This window comes from Mesoplodon bidens (assembly GCF_964165515.1).
Source record: "Mesoplodon bidens genome assembly, chromosome: 19".
In the NCBI taxonomy this organism is placed as follows: Eukaryota; Metazoa; Chordata; class Mammalia; order Artiodactyla; family Ziphiidae; genus Mesoplodon; species Mesoplodon bidens.
Window position 1 is genome coordinate 41,143,568 of NC_138179.1, and position 16,165 is coordinate 41,159,732.

General features: G+C 50.9%; 2 protein-coding genes across 2 annotated transcripts in view; one reads left to right on the forward strand and one right to left on the reverse strand.

The window, feature by feature from the left end:
- The first annotated feature begins 2,260 nt into the window (after window positions 1–2,260).
- BIRC5 (baculoviral IAP repeat containing 5) lies at window positions 2,261–9,452 on the forward strand. The gene is made up of 4 exons (XM_081218819.1): window positions 2,261–2,427; window positions 2,676–2,785; window positions 4,725–4,842; window positions 8,156–9,452. Exons 1-4 carry the CDS (start codon window positions 2,317–2,319, stop codon window positions 8,243–8,245), a joined length of 429 nt encoding a protein of 142 aa, XP_081074945.1. The 5' UTR covers window positions 2,261–2,316; the 3' UTR covers window positions 8,246–9,452.
- A 6,465-nt stretch (window positions 9,453–15,917) lies between these two features.
- The window catches only part of LOC308607057 (uncharacterized protein), a 3,906-nt gene continuing 3,658 nt past the window's right edge, over window positions 15,918–16,165 (reverse strand). The window contains 1 exon segment of the mRNA XM_081218649.1: window positions 15,918–16,158. Within this exon segment, the coding sequence (XP_081074775.1) occupies window positions 15,919–16,158 (240 nt within the window). The 3' untranslated portion in view covers window position 15,918.

The following is a 16,165-nucleotide window of genomic DNA, read 5'->3' on the forward strand; positions in this document are numbered from 1 at the left end:
TTGCTGCAAGTAGAGAAAGCCTGCGCGCAGCAACAAAGACCCAACGCAGCCAAAAATAGATAATTGGAAAAAAAAAAAAAACCTCATGGAAAAGACCTAAGCAGCTGAAGTTTTCAGTAAAATAAAAATTTAAATGGTAAAAGTTGGAATATGTTGGTGCCAAATAGAAAATGAATCACAGAAATACGTTAACCTGATGGTGTTTGATCCAGAAGATATATTTTTTATTTGTTTATTTATTTATTTATTGGCCACGCCACCAGGGATTGAACCTGTGCCCTCGGCAGTGAAAGCACCGAGTCCTAACCACTGGACCGCGAGGGAATTCCCTGGAAGATATATATTTTTATACAGATGCTATCAGTATTGATAGAACTCTGATTAAAATATCCTAGGATGAAAAAGGCAGGGTCAACATCCACCCAGGCAAGATGGAGCAAACCATGTCCTGGTCTGATGATTGTGAGGACAGGTTGGCAATATTAAAAAATGTTGAAAAGACACACACACACTTTCCCAGCAATCCTGCTTGCAGATGTTTATGCTACAGGCATAGTTGCACATGTTTTTGTGTCTGTTTGCTGTAGTAAAATTCATAATAGCAAAAAAAAAAAATTGGAGATACCCAATGGGAAATTGGTTAATTGGAATTAGGGTAGACCATCCAATAAACACCATGCAGATATTATAAAACGTGTTGAGATCTCTAGGTGCTGATAAAGCTGAGATGTGCTGTTACCTGAAAAGACAGGATGCCAAGTGGTGTATGCGCACACACACACACACACACACACACATCTGGAAGTATACATAGAAACTGCTGAAAAGTTTCTTTCTGCTAGAGGTCTTTGGGGAGAGGAAGACTTCCTTCCCATTGCATGATTTTTGCTTTTACAGCGTTGATGTGTCACTCTTACAGTAGAGGAAAAATGTGTTCACAAAAGTTTTGGTGAGACTAGATGGCCATAAGGTAATATCTAGCATTGATATTTTATGATCTCAAAACAGTTTTGTCTGATCATCACAGTATCCATCAGGATTTGTTGCCAACTATTTGAAAATCCAGAAAGTTCACATAAAAATGCAAATTTGCCTTTGTGATAAATATATATTTGGTCTTTGTCCCCGATTCCTGGCACACAGCTCCTAAAAAACCTTTGGAATCTCCAGAGTGATAGGAGCGTCTTTTGTTCTAATGAGCAACCCCTAGATGCTTCTGGCTGGGGCTGGTGGCCAGAAAGACCAAGCCTTCGTTAGAAGCTTGGAGCTTTCAGCCCCACCCTCCCAATCTTCAGAGAGTGGAGAGGAGCTGGTGATTCAATTAATCACCAAAGGCCAATGATTTGATCAACCAAGCCTGTGAAACCTCCATAAAAACCACTTAAAGTCAGGTTCATAGAGCTGGAAGGCTGAGCCGGGTGTCTGCATGAGGCTAGGCACCAGCTACACAGTCCTGCTCTGAACCCAGTCTGGCTGTGCCTACAGGCAGGTGCCCGCTCCCTGGGCTCTCATTTCTATTATCCAGGCGGATTATCCTAGGCTGTTCACTTCCTGGAGTCACATTCCAATCCCACTTCCCTGATAGGACACCCAGGTCTCCTGGCTGGAGGGCAGTGGGCATTGTTTCCACACATTGCTTCACCTCTGTTGACCCCCACCCGCACGTCTGTTTGGGGCAGGGACTTAGAAGGGATATCTAACTCCTGAGGAACTCTGGTGGAAAGGGAAGAACAAAGCTCCAAGGGTCAATTTCTGGACTTCCAGGAAGCTTCAGTGAAAAGACTTGATAAAAGAGACGAGTGAACAGCTCACTCCAGCGAGGGTGGAGGTTTAGCTGTGTGCTTCATCTATGGGACGTCTTTCCCCTGGAGGATACGTGGCCTCTAGATGGACGTGCCTCAGCACATGTTCCAACCCGGACGGCACAAGGGCTGGCTGGGGAAGCTGGCACTAGGCAATTCCAGGAGTGGGGTACCCACAAAAACAATAAGAGTTTGCACGCTGAAAGGGCTTAATCCATTTGTGCTCGGCAGGCGCCACTCCTTGAAACTATCACGGGCACTTCCGCCCATTCTCCACTCCTCTTCCTACCACTGTTTGCAAGTAGCTGGGATGGGAGTAAGCTCGAGGCGGGCTTGGGTCGGTGCCTGGTGAGCAGAAGCAGAGACATGTAGCGGGAGGACTACAACTCCCAGCACACCCCGCGCCGCCCAGCTTCCCATTTCCCAGAAGGACGCGGGCGGCGCGTTCCCGACATGCCCCGCGGCGGCCGACAACCGCCGGATTTGAATCGCGGCACCGCTCGGCGGCGGCGGGATGAGTACCCCGTCGTTGCCCCCGGCCTGGCAGCTCTACCTCAAGGACCATCGTGTCTCCACATTTAAGAACTGGCCCTTCTTGGAGGGCTGCGCCTGCACGCCTGAGCGAGTGAGTCCGCGCAGCCTCCCGGAGCCCCCAGGCCCGTCCCGCCCCCAGAGCCCCGCCCCCGGCCCTGAGGCGACCCCTCCCGCGGGCCCCGGCCCCTCTGTGGGCCCCAGGGGTGACCCCTCCCGCGCGCTCCCGTCCCTCCCGGGCCCCTGGGGCGACCCCTTCTGCGGGCTCTAGCCCCTCTGTGGCCTCCCGGATCTCGGGGGAACCCCTCCGCTCTGGGGCCTGAGCCGAGCTCTCCTTTGCAGATGGCCGCGGCCGGCTTCATCCACTGTCCCACTGAGAACGAGCCCGACTTGGCTCAGTGTTTCTTCTGCTTCAAGGAGTTGGAAGGCTGGGAGCCAGATGACGACCCTATGTAAGTACCTCAGGCCAGCCTCGCTGGGCTTCCGGGGTTCCCCCGTTCCATCGGGACCGTTTGTTTTGAGTTGGGCTCCCCCCCCCCAAACATCTGAATTTCGAAGTATTATTGAAGGACCTACGGCTTTCCAACCTCGTTTGTGCCCTAAACAGCTGCTGTAAAGGATGAGTCTCTGCTGGCACCTTGGTGATGCTTTCAACCTAATCAAATCTGATTTGGCCGAATGTCCTTCTGGGTGGAGTGTTGAAGAAAGGCTAGTTGTAGGTGCTTGATACCTTTCAGGTTAGACAGAATACTGGAGCAGATCCTGTTGTGACTTAGGGATGTCCAGGTGCCTTTCTTGTTTCAGAGTTTTTAAATCTGAAGCTTTTTTTAAATGTAAATTTATTTATTTGTTTTTGGCTGCGTTGGGTCTTCGTTGCTGCACGTGGGCTTTCTCTAGTTGCGTCAAGCGGTGGCTACTCTTTGTTGCGGTGTGCGGGCTTTTCATTGCGGTGGCTTCTCTTGTTGCAGAGGCTTCTCTTGTTGCAGAGCACGGGCTCTAGGCGCGCGGGCTTCTGTAGTTGTGGCACGCGGGCTCAGTAGTTGTGGCTCGTGGGCTCAGTAGTTGTGGCATGTGGGCCTCAGTAGTCGTGGCTCGTGGGCTCAGTAGTTGTGGCATGTGGGCCTCAGTAGTCGTGGCTCACGGGCTCTAGAGCGCAGGCTCAGTAGTTGTGGGACACGGGCTTAGTTGTTCCGCGGCTGTGGGATCTAACGGGACCAGGGCTCAAATCCATGTCCCCTGCACTGGCAGGCGGATCCTTAACCACTGCGCCACCAGGGAATCCCTGAAGCTTTATTGAACTATAATTCATATAGCACAAAAACCACCCCTTAAAGTAGTACGCTCAGTTTTGTTTTAGATTTTGTTCTTTAGGGCATCGTTTCTTTTTTTTTTTTTTATTGTGTGCATATATTCATACAGACAACAATATTCCCGTAATGTAATGCCACATTTTTCCCGCACCGTTTTTTCCCCTGTCAGAATCAATTGCTTCCACAGCTTGAATTTTTTTTCCCCCTGGAGAATCACCGGAGTTGTTTCTCTTCTTGGCAAGAAGAGTGTTGCTGTTTTCCCTAATGTTTGCTCTCATGACCCAGTATTGACTGGGGTGATATGGTGATCATACCAGGTATCACGGGAGATACTGGTTGTATTCATGGGAGTGAATTTCCAAGTGCTATAATATTTTCAGATTATAGTTACTATTGGCTGTCCTTTTGGAATTTGCATGGCTGGGTGTTCGTTCCAGCCTGTTCTGGTTTTTGTTTTGGTTTTCTTTGGCCGTGCCGCGCGGCTTGCGGGATCTTAGTTCCCCAACCAGGGGTTGAACCTGGGCCCTCAGCAGTGAAAGCGTGGAGTCCTAACCACTGGACCACCAGGGAATTCCCCAGACTGTTCTCGTTATAGTGCTATCCGCTTGCAGGGATAATTCCGAATGCACAGAATGATGGTATGAGGCAGAGGAATTCACTGGAGAAACTGGGTCAGTGGTGCCCTTTTTCCAAACCAACAGATTATGTAATAATTCGAGTGAGATGAGACAACTGCAAATGGTTCCTGGAGGATTTTCAGGGCTTTGACATGTGATACCTTTGGATTTATACTCTGTAACACTTTACCTACTAATTGCTAAAAGACTCCAGGTAGACTACATCAGCCACAGGATATGGGTGGGGCTGGGGGGAGTCCACAGAGCAAGAAGGTGCTGAGACAAGTTGTGTGGGAATGTGGGTCCTGGCCCTGGTTCCGTCCACTTCAGACTTCACACTCTGCTCCTGAAGCACAGCAGGTGTGTCTGTGAGGTGGGGAGGGGGGCTGGTGGTAACAAACTGTTGCCTTTCTCCCTTTACCTGAATTTTCTCTGTTGACCCGCTCACGTGTTGCTTTTTCTAGAGAAGAACATAAAAAGCATTCATCTGGTTGTGCTTTCCTTTCTGTCAAGAAGCAGTTTGAAGAATTAACCCTCAGCGAATTTTTAAAACTGGATAAAGAAAGAGCCAAGAACAAAATTGTATGTATTACTGGGAATAAGAACCAAGCGCAAATCCTGTTCAGCATCTTTAGTACTAAACTCCCTAGCCCGTCACAAGCACTGCATAGACGCTTCTCCTCAGTAAGCACTTCCTAAGCCCCTCTGAGGTGTGTGTGTGAGGATATAAAAGGATAGAAAAGCATCTGTTGTCCTGGAGTGTGGCCTTGGGGTTGTGCAGAGAGAAAAACGTATCCCGAGTAGAGGTGTCGTCAGTGTGCGGTTACCTCTGGTAGTGGGACATGTGATGGCTGGGCTGGCATTTCTGCCTTTAGTGACAACTGAGATGGTAGCTCATTTATACGGGGTGTGTTCATGTGTTAGCAGTGGTGGGAACAGAGGGTCTGGGGACACAGAGTAGAGAGCATATTGGGAAAGGGGCATTATGTGTATTGGGAGAAGGAAGCACCAGTCCTACTGGACCTTGAAGGGATTTCTGCAGGCGAACTGAGGCTCTTGCACAGGTTCACTGGCTTATTGGAAGAGTGAAACCGTGAGTCCACAAAGAGGCAGCTCCCAAGCAGCCTGGGCTGTAGAGAATTAAGGTTGCCAGAGAAAACCAGGACTCCCAGTTAAGTCTGAATTTCAGGTACACAAGGAGTCATTTTTTTAGTATATCTCACATTTTGTATGGCTGTTGACTAAAAAATTACTCGTTTATATGATGTTCAAATTTAACTGAGCATCCTCTATCTTTATATGCTAAATCTGGCAGCTCTACAGAGAGTAAATATTCAGGTGTTTAATTTCTTTTTAGCGAAGCCCTGGGCAGGGAGTCCAGATGTACCAGTTATCTCTGCCACTCATAGACTTTGTGAGTTTAGGCCAGTCTTGGTCGTAGTTTCCTTGCTGTAAAATGGAGGATAGACTCCTGTGGTTTCTGAGGTCCTTTTCAGCTTGAAAATCGTATTCCTTTTTAGAGATCAATATAAATAGTTCTGTCTAATATGGTACCTTTTAAATGCTAAGGACAAAATTGAAAATTTTTTCAGGAAGTGAGAAGAAATCAGTGGTCAGTAAAGCGGTATATTCGATGGAGGTCTTGGGAACTGCAGTGCTGGAACTGGGAAGGGGGCTATAGGGAGGGCCTTCGAGGTTAGGGGTCAGCTCGTTTTCTGTGAAGTGCCACAGATGGTAAGTATTTAGTCTTCGTGGGCCACAGGGTTTCTGTTAGAGATTATTCTTTCTTTGTTTTTTTCCGCAAGTGTTTAAAAATGTAAAAAGCATTCTTAGCCATTGGGTTAAGAATGGGCCATGGGCTGGATGGATGTGTCCCATAGGGCGTAGTTTGCCAGTCCTGTTCTAGGTGAAAGACCAGCTTTGTGTACTTCAGGAACAGTTGTGAGAAAGCTGTGAGAAGTCCCCCAGATCATTTTAAAATGTATATATTTGGGGGGACTTCCCTGGCAGTCCAGTGGTTAGGACTCCGTGCTTTCACTGCCGAGGGCACAGGTTCGATCCCTGGTCGGGGAACTAAGATCCTGCAAGCCACGCGGCGCAGCCGAAAAAAAGAAAGAAAAGAAAATCAAAGAAAATTTAGAATTCAGTCCTTCAGTGGCACTAGCAGCATTTTATCTGCTCATTAGCGACATGTGGCCAGTGACTACATTACTGGACAGTGCAGACAATTGGACATTTTCATCATTGCAAAAAATTCTGTTGGACAGGGCTGCTCTAGAGTGACACCCAATTGTGAGGTTTGTTGCAAATAATTTATCACTGATATAAAAATTCAGGTCCCCTTGTGTCCCTAGGCACATTTGCATGTGAATGGATGTGGACAGTAAGGTTTGGGGTCAGAGTGCAGGGAATGGGCATAACCAGAGGCCTGTCTGCTTCCTGCTAGAGCTCCTGGATGGCCCCTCTAGGGTACATCCCTCCTGGAGGTGGGATGGCATGCAGACCTCTACTGTACCGTGGGGTGGAAATAAGGTTGGGAGCTGATCTTTTAAACCATTTATTAAGTCAGTTATGGGATTGCAGCACACAGATTTAAGGCAAACGTTTATCCAGGTGAGATAATTACGTGTTGCAGTTTACAAATACTGAAAACGAGGAACAAGTGTTTTTTTTGTTTTTGTTTTTGTTTTGCGGTACGCGGGCCTCTCACTGTTGTGGCCTCTCCCGTTGTGGAGCACAGGCTCCGGATGCACAGACTCAGCGGCCATGGCTCACGGGCCCAGCCGCTCCACAGCATGTGGGATCTTCCCGGACCGGGGCACGAACCCGTGTCCCCTGCATCGGCAGGCGGACTCTCAACCACTGCACCACCAGGGAAGCCCAAGGAACAAGTGTTGTTTGTCGTGATGCTGTGAATTTCTGAGACCCTGCATTTAATTGAGATGCTGCTGGTCAGTTCGACAGGACCACTGGTCAGGCAGCCATCTGGGCCTGACGCTGGGCACGTGTGTGGCTGAGGTAGAGCCGGGCTCAGGGTCTGACCCTGGAGTGCAACACGTGCTCTCTGCTCCTGCTACTGCATCGCTGCCGCCTTCTTTTGAAAACAAGTTACCTCTATTGTTTTTCTTATTAGAAAACATTTAACCCAATAAAAATCTATTGTTTGTTTTTTAATGTGGCAGAGAAATCAGGAGAGTGAAAATTAGGGAGGAGGTTTCTGGATTTGCTAATGTGATTGTCATTTGTCCCCCTGGAGAGAGCACTTAGCAGAATGAAAGGTTGGAAGCCAGATTTAGAGAGCTGCTGCAGGTGGAAGGTTTCTCTGTTTGAGGAGCACGCTGATGCTTGACAGCGTCTGTTTAAGTGAACAAGTGGAGGGCTCCGGACTTGCTGTGGGAGCTTCAGAAGCAATGTAGGGTAATGGGGAAGAGCAGGGCTCTGCCACAGACTGGCTGGTAACCCTGAGCTGGGTGCTACTCTGGACCTCGGTATCCTCATCTGTGTAATGGGGATAAAGGTGGCACCTACCTCATGGGGACGTGGAACAGTGAGTGAGTTAGGGTGTGTGAAGCAGGTAGAATGGTGCTTGGTACAAGCAAAGCGGTCCATCAGTGTTTTCTTTTATAATTATTGTGGGACAGCTCAAATGAGAGCTAGTTGAGGGGAATTCCCTAGCGGTCCAGTGGTTAGGACTCGGCGCTTTCACTGTTGGGGCCTGGGTTTGATCCTTGATTGGGGAACTAAGATCCCACAAGCTGAGCGGCATGGCCCAAAAAAAAAAAAGAGAGAGAGAGAGGCAGATGAGGTGAATGAGGATATTTACCCCATATAGCTGGGTATCTCTATTCGAGCATGCCTAGAGCTTCAGTTTCATTTGTCTATTCTTTATTTCCAGGCAAAGGAAACCAACAATAAGCAGAAAGAATTTGAAGAAACTGCAAAGAAAGTCCGCTGTGCCATTGAGCAGCTAGCTGCCTCGGAGTGACGCCATCCCCACCGTCACTGCCCCACAGGGACACAGACACATCCTTTCCAAGGCACAGCCCTCCGCATTACCAGCTTTCCTCTGGGGCCTCTTAACTGTGCCTTAGGAAAGGAGAACATCAACATTTTGAAATTAGAATATTTACCTGTATTTTTGGGTTTTTTCTTGAAGGCGGTGCCAGGGGCTATTTCTGTTGTACAGCTGGTGCTAAGTACAGTGACGGATTCTCTCTTTTCTCTTTGGTAGTTTTTGCTTTATTGATTCCTGGACTTAGCAGGGTGAGGGGAGAAGTTTGTCCACGTGGGTAGAGCCCTTTTACAGTGACCTGTATGGGCTTCACACTAACGACTGGCTGTCCAGCTGAGATGTGATGCGTGAATGCGATCATTGGTCCATTGTGACTGGACAAACAGGATTAAGAATGCCATTTTAAATTTCATTTGCGTAATAATCTCCATTTATTGTGTGCACTTCTCATGTTCCAGGTGCTCTGTGTTATCTCACGTTGACATCTGCAGGTCCTGTGACCATACCTTTTTACCCCATCAGGTCTGTGGTGTCTCAGCAGCTCCCTTCCTCCCAGGTGGATTGTACAGACCCATCCCTGCCACGCCTCTGAAAGTGCGCTGTGTGTGGGGTGTTCCTCGCCATCCCATCTTGTGATTTTCAGGTTGACAAGGGGGAGCTATGGGATTAGACCCTAGACTCTGCCTCTGGACTTGATCTGTGTAAGAGCCCTTTCCATGACCGTAGCATGAGCAGCTAGCGGGGTGGAGCGGATGCAGAAGGACTGATGTCTTGAGAGTAGAGCTGGCCCCTTGCTTTTGAGGTCAGCTGAAGATACTTCTTCACCTCCAGCGGCACGTGGAAAGTTTGCAGCATTTCTCTGTAGTAGACGAGGAGAAGGTTGTCCTCTGTGCCAGACAAGGAACTTTCCAGAAGCCTGGCTCACTGCTTCTTCCTCTGGAGTTAGCAGGGCACACAGAGGGGATTCTTCTTGGGAAGTTTTGCTCTGGACCAGCTGTCATCCATGGACACAGCAGGCAGGGGTGGGATGAAAAATCCAAGGAAGGAGTTCCTGTTCTTAATATTTCTAATACTCTTCAAATAGCTACTTCCCATTAATGATGTGGATTGGGCAGCTGATAATTCCGCTGTCTTTCTAATGTGAATCTTCCCAAAGGAATAAATTAATTTAAAAAGTGGATTGGAAAACCTCTTTGGGGAAAACTTCTTAAAAAAATAGATGAGTCATTTATGTTGTTTGCAGTCTTGCAAGATCACAAATTCAGTGATATCTGAGTTTCAACACCAGCACGGACTAAGCAGAGAGTTGGAGCAGTTGTAAAAAAGGCATGTGGGACACCCACTCCGGGCCCTAACTGTGCCCTCCAACGGTGTGCTTGCCTTGTGGGCTTTGGGACTGGCGCCTGTTGAGTTGGAGCTGCAGTTTCCTCACCAGTAATGTGGGGATCCTAGAACCTTGTTGTCTCAGCTGGCTTTTTTTATTGTAGAAACATGGTTTTCATTTGAGGAGGAGAGGAACTGAGACAAAGCCCTCAGCCCCTCCTAAGATTCTGCAATGTTTTCTTTGTTTTGTTTGAATTATTATTTCACAGAACAGGACAAACTACAATTAAAAGTGCAAAGCCTTTCTTAGTCATTGGGGACACCAGTGTGAATTTTAGATGGATTTGGAGACAAGGTAAAGTAGCAGGAAACATCTAGCAGAAACTGTCGTTTATGAAATTGCTGCACAATTAGCCCTAGTGAGCTGGAGGGCGCACACTGGCTGTTCCTCCCCGAGAACAATGCGGTGGCCGGAATCCCTTCTAAATGACTTGGCTCAAAGCTGTGGAGACTTGGTGGGCTGCTGCAGGCGATCTGTCAGCCCTGAATGGCTGGGTCTCCATTGCTGCACATCTGTGCCGCATTCTCCACGTCACCACCTCCGCACGGGTACCCTGCTCTCCTCCCCGAGGCTGGCTCATGCAGGGCTGAGGCCCGATGTTAAGATGATAGATTTGATTTCATCCTCCTTCATGAGGTTAAGCTGCAGGGTGGATTGTTACTGTCCTATTGGAAACCTCTGGGGGTCATCTTGGTAGTTGCCAAGAATAAAAACTATTTCATTTCAAACACTTCAGACCCTACTGGGCTTTTAAAATATTGTTGGCTTTTGGTGGTGGTCCCTTCTCAGCCTGCCAACTGATCCTTCCTGCCCCAGCGGTTGCCGGGGAGGGATGAGTCCTCGCAGAGAGACGGAGCCAGCCTTGGACTCCTCTGCAAGAGCCACTTGAACCCAGAACCATTTGTTTGTGTCATCTGGACTCATTCCATGTATAGACCAGCTATGAAAAGTGCACCTCAGACTTAGGTTTTTCTGCCACACCTCAGTCAGAGAGTGAAATGAATTTTTCCCTCCAAGTTTGGAGAATATTGCAGGGGTTTTTGTTACGGGGAAAAAAGCACTCCCGCCTTTATATTCACCTCAGCTGCTTATTTTTGACATTTGTGCCAATCTGTAAATGGATACTTCACTTTAATAACTGGTCCTTACACACTGGCTTTGTAGAGAAGCTGAGAAAATGTTTTTTGTGCTCAGTTTCCTTTGCACAGTGGGTATTGCTACAGTTCGCAGCTTTGTGGAGCTGTGCTGTGGAGCAAGGCAAAGCTGGGGCCGACCCCTCAGGCCATCTTACACATTTCCTCTTCTAGAAACTTTTGTTCTAAAAACCATATTTATTGCTGGACCTTAATGGCTGCCAGCGTCGGGAAGTTTCCTAGACATCTATTAATGAAGTCTAAGACCCTTGCTAAGGGCAACAGCCTCGACCTTCTCTCGAATATGTGTCTGCCTCTCAGGTTCTCCAAGTCGGTGGGAGTCTGGAAGGGTTGTAACTGGTGGTTAAGGGTGTCAGGTGTGACAAGGTCAGAGCCTGTGGGCAGCCTGGGGAATCGGGATCTTCCATTCTCAGCGCTGGGAAAGATGGAGCACCAGCCAGCCATCGCCTGCAGGTTGGCACCCCCTTGGGATGCTGACCATTCTTTGCAGGTTGTACTCACTTAAAAAGAAATAACAATTGCCAGTAAAGTCTAATGTGATCTTACCCGCAATTTTTAGATGCAGAAATGGAGATTTGTAAAGGTGAAATAGCTTGTCCAAGATCATACAACTAGTAAGCATTCAGGTTGGAATTTGAATCCAGGCTGTCTATCCCCAGAGCTGGGCCCTCACTGTCTAATGACAGTGCCCAGCCTTGAGGGGGTGCAGCGGGGGATGGCTGTTGGCAATGGCCTGACCCCAGGGGGCTAGTGCTATAAACCGTCCCCATTCCATTTTTCAGACAGCTTTGTCACAAAAGCCCTCATATAAACTGACACCCGCCTCCTGAGGCTCCATGGATCCTCACTGTACAAGTTTTAACTTTTTATTTTGAACTAAGGTTCACAGGAAGTCGTAAAGTCAAAAAGCTAGTACTTTTCGCCCAACCTCTCCTGTCATAACTACAGCACAGCGTCTGGAGTCGCTTCCAGCATCTAAGGCCTGAGCTGAGAGGAGGTGAGCGGTACAGCCCAGCGAGCTCTGAGCCAGCCTTACCATCGCCAGGGAGTTCCTGTCTCGCCCTGGGTGAATCTAGCTCTTGAAGCAAAGAGCCAACTGAGCTGTAGGTTTTCTCTCCGCTGGCCCAGCGTACAGCATTTGAGCCGATTTTCAGCTGGCTGGGACCAAACTGGGGCCTAGGTTTCTGTGGCAGTTTTCCACATGATCTCCAAGGTGGTGACGTTTGTCCATCTGTTCGCTCAGACACTTGAGCACCTGTTGTTCACCGGGTGCTATGTCCAGGGCTTGAAGCCTCCTGCAGTGAGCTCACGGGTTCCTTGTTCTCTGAATGGTGGGAAGATACAGGCCACCTAGTAGCCATATGAGTGTGTCCGTGGGAGCACCAAGAAGATGACAAGGAACTCTCAGAGCATTCTGCTTGTCTAGGAATGATGAGGAGGCTGCCAGATGAATGAAGAAGGGAAAGATGTGCCAGGCAGAGGGAACGGGAGTGTCCATTCTGGGGACAGCAGGTGCATTCTGTGATGAGGGGGAGGGGTGGCTTGCCCCTGTTTCCCTCTTAGCAAAGCCTGTCAAGGCGGCCACGATGAGCCCTTCATAGGCCTGTGAGTCCTGGGGGATGAGTGCGACCAGCCATGCGGCTGCCGCCCTGCACATCAGTGCTTCCCACCTGTGACCCCAATCGTTTGAGAACCCTTTAGAAGGGTTGGTTTTGACTAGAAGAATCTACCAGGATGAATTCGCTTCATAATGCACCCTGAGTGGAGGAGTTGACCTGTCGGGAAGGGTGATTTAGGAAGGTTCATTTTCTGTTGGAGGATGTTTGCCAATTACTCTCACAGTAATTTCGCCAGTGGTTTCTGCTGTTTCCCAGTCCTGCGTTGGAGGCCATTTATGGCGTCATCGGCCTGGAGCAGGAGGCCTGTCACTGGACTCAGGCATCCTGTTCTTTCAGCTTCTGTGAGTTAGTTCAATGTAAGTTTAAAGGAAAGAGGCTTGGCTGCAGCCCTGTTTTGTCACATGTAATTGGGATTTCTTCTATCAAAGATCACGCCTGCCCCTGATTTTGGTGGTAGTGGTCTGATGCTGGCTTTGAAGAGGTCCCGACAGCCTGGTGACAGGCTTGGTGCTCACAAGTTCTGGATTGCAAATTGATGAAAGGAGGATGAATAATGAAAAATAATGGGTCATTCTAAGTGGTACCTTTTCACTGGGCTACAGTATAATTTGGATCCATCTCAAGAGAAGTAGATTGGCGGAATTCATCCAAGTAGCCTCTCAAGGACCAGTACCCACTGTCTGGGGACAATCCAGTCAGTGGCTCTGACTTACACATCTGGGGTTTAAAACCCTGAACCAGGGCTTTAAAGCAACAGGGAGTGGACTGCTCACCTGGCCATCTACACTGCAACACGAGCGGGATACACGTCCGTTCCTCTACAGAGACGTGGGGCTCTGGAGGCACGGTGGCCTCAAACAGCACCTGTCGCTGGCCCTGACAGCTGAATCCTGCTCTGTTTAAGTTTTATGGGGTGCAAAGGAGACCCTTTCAAACAAGCTCAGGCGGGGAGGCAGGGGCACTGGGAGGAAGCGTGTGAAGCGTGCAGCCCCAGGGTTCCTCTCGTTTTCCCTAAACACAGTCACGATCGGAGCTTAAACACACACAGAAGCAGCGTCCATCTCTGTCATATTGTGAGGTGTGTGTTAGGGTCATTACCTGCTTTTCCAGCTCCACCCCACTCTCCCCTCCTCCCCACTCCCACCACCACCTGCCACCCTGCTTTTGTAGATGGCTGCTACTCCCTGAGCACCTGCTTTTCTCTGTCTGCCTCCTGGATTCTTTCACATTCCAGGCCCACTACCCCCTGAGAGAGGAGGGCCGCTGGCTGGCACCCAGCTTCCAGAGCAGCGGCTGGGAGAGGGCTGTCAGGAAAGAGGGTACCGAGACCGCCACAGCTAGGGTCACTCCCACCCCAACCCCGCCGCGTGCCCCAAGCCTGTCTTGGGTGTGGTGTGAGGACGACGCGTGGCCTGCATGATACCACACGGTTCCATGCCTCTCTATGGTTTCAGTAACTTTGCTAGGACCGCTTTCACCTCCTGATTATATTCCTCAAACCTAGAAGAGCCTGGTAGAGAAAAGGGGGCTGAGAAAACCAAACACTTAGAAATGAGAGCCCTGGGATGACCCTATGTCGAGAAGCTGCTTGTCTGAGAAGGATCACCCTCAGTGAGGCCTCTGACCCCCGTCTCTGCCCTGCATCAGGGGAGGGGGACAGCGATGGACAGTCCAGGGACCTGGAGAGGAGGCCCTCCCGTCTCCCAAGATTGAACCCCAGAGAGCCTCCCTGTGACAGCCCCGGCCTGTCCGTCCCACACATGTCACGGGTCTGCTTCTGGTGGGGGCCCCTCTGCCTGCCACCCCACTAGCACCTGACACCAGTCCTAGGAGAAGCTTCGTTTATGTTTGTGCGTGAGTGATGGACAGGCAGAGGCCGGCCTTTGTAATTGGAGCTGAAAGGAAGCAAGACTCCTTCCTTCTGTAGCCCCTCACCAGCCCACCCAGTTCATCAGATCCCTCTGGTGGCCGGTCCTGGAGACTGATTAAGACCAGGACGCAGGGCCAACCAGCAGCCAAGTGCCCCAGTGTGTGTGTGTGTGCTTGGGGTGGTGGTGGGCTGCCTCTCACCATTCAGGCCACCTGCTGAGACCCCGCCCGGGGCCATTTCATGCCCCACCCTCCCTCCTCAGCCTGGCCATCTGGGCGCTGAAGAACCGGAGGGTCAGAGAAATTAAGAAATTTGCCCAGGGACCCAGAGCCAGCAGCCAGCTCGCTGGGGATGCTGGCGTTTGAACACAGCTCAGGGGCGAGCTCGGTGGGCTATCACGGCGATGACCGACGGGTGGGAGTTCCCGGCGAACTGGAGGGGCACTGCACCCAGAAGAGCCTCGGGAGCGCCCGCCTGCCGCTCGGCTTCCCGCATCTCACTCCCCGCTCCCAGCGCCCCCTCCCCGGCCCTGCTCACCAAGTGCCCCCCAGCCCTTCTCCCTGGCCCTACTCCCCCAGGTTCCAGAACGCCGTCTCCCCCACTTTCGGCTCTCTCCACCCCCTAAGTGCCGGCTTCCCGTGCTCCCCCCACTCCGCAGCCCCCAGCTCCCCCTCACCCCCTGGCTCCCTCTTCTCCCCCATACCCGGCTCCGCTCCGATCCCTGCACCCCCGACCCGCAAGGCCCGATGGGCGCGCTGCTCAGCTTTGCGCTGCTGGTGCCGCCGTGAGTACCTCCTGCAGGTGGCGGACGCCGGCAACCACAGCGGCCACGGGGAGCTCTCTTCCCACTCGCGGCTCTGGCGCATCTGCGAAGGTACCGGCTGCCCCTCCCCCGCGTGACCCCTTCCCCTCAGACCCAGGGGCCACACCCCTTCCTCCCAGAGCAGCGCTGAGAGGCCGCTCCGTCCCCTGCCTGTCTGCCCACAAGGGGGTCTCTCGGGCACCCCTTCCCCCCAACTGTCTTGGTGACAGTCTGGCCGGAGGAGGAAGGGACTCTGGCTCAGGGCCCAGGTCTTCTTGTTAACTTCAGCAGGAGGGTGGTCTTAACCACTGAGTCTGCCTAAATTAAATTACCCCAGGAGTTGCTAGAAAGGAGATCCTGTCCCAAATTATGTGCAGCAATGACATATTATTTCATAAGCAAAAAAATTTTATTGTTTAAAAAGGTAAATACAGATTAGATGACTGCAAGGTAATGCCCCAGCCCCCTACTAGGCCACCCAATACCAGTGTCCATTTCTGTGTCCTCTCACACTTCCTCCTGCAGGTCCCCAAGATGCTCTCATGAGCCATGTGGCTGCCTCCTGGGCTGTGCTGGGAGAGCCAGCATGGGGTCCCACCTGTCCCTGCATGCTTGGGCCCCTGTCCCGGACACAGGGGCACGTGAGGTTTGCCGGATGAACAGGTGGAAGGCCTCACCCCACGTGTCATGGAAGTGAAGGGGTCCACGGAGACCAGCGGATGACAGGGGTGTTGTTTTACTGCCTCTCCTCCCACCCACTCCCTGGGGACACCTCCACTCCCCGCCTCCCTCCATCCCACCCAGGGCACAGGGTCCATCACCCCATCCTCAGGGCCCTCAGCACGAACGCCCACTTTCCCAGCGCCAGCTCGGTGTCCTGTGCAGAGACGTCGCGGTGCCACACGGCTCGCACTGACCGCTCAGTCCAGGGGAACAGCAGCACGCGCACCGCGTGGCCAGTCTGGGCCACCTCGTCAGCGCTCATGGTCTGCAGGTGCTGGCACAGCTCCTCGGGCGGCAGCCCATCCACCCTCACCATCACCATGTTCGTCTCTACGGTGGTG

Excerpts from the sequence above, each read along its gene's own strand:
- BIRC5 (XM_081218819.1), top strand. The coding sequence starts at position 2,317 with ATGAGTACCCCGTCGTTGCCCCCGGCCTGGCAGCTCTACCTCAAGGAC. Across the intron at positions 2,428-2,675 it reads GCGCCTGCACGCCTGAGCGA|ATGGCCGCGGCCGGCTTCAT; the intron begins GTGAGTCCGCGC and ends TCTCCTTTGCAG. Across the intron at positions 4,843-8,155 it reads AAAGAGCCAAGAACAAAATT|GCAAAGGAAACCAACAATAA; the intron begins GTATGTATTACT and ends CTTTATTTCCAG.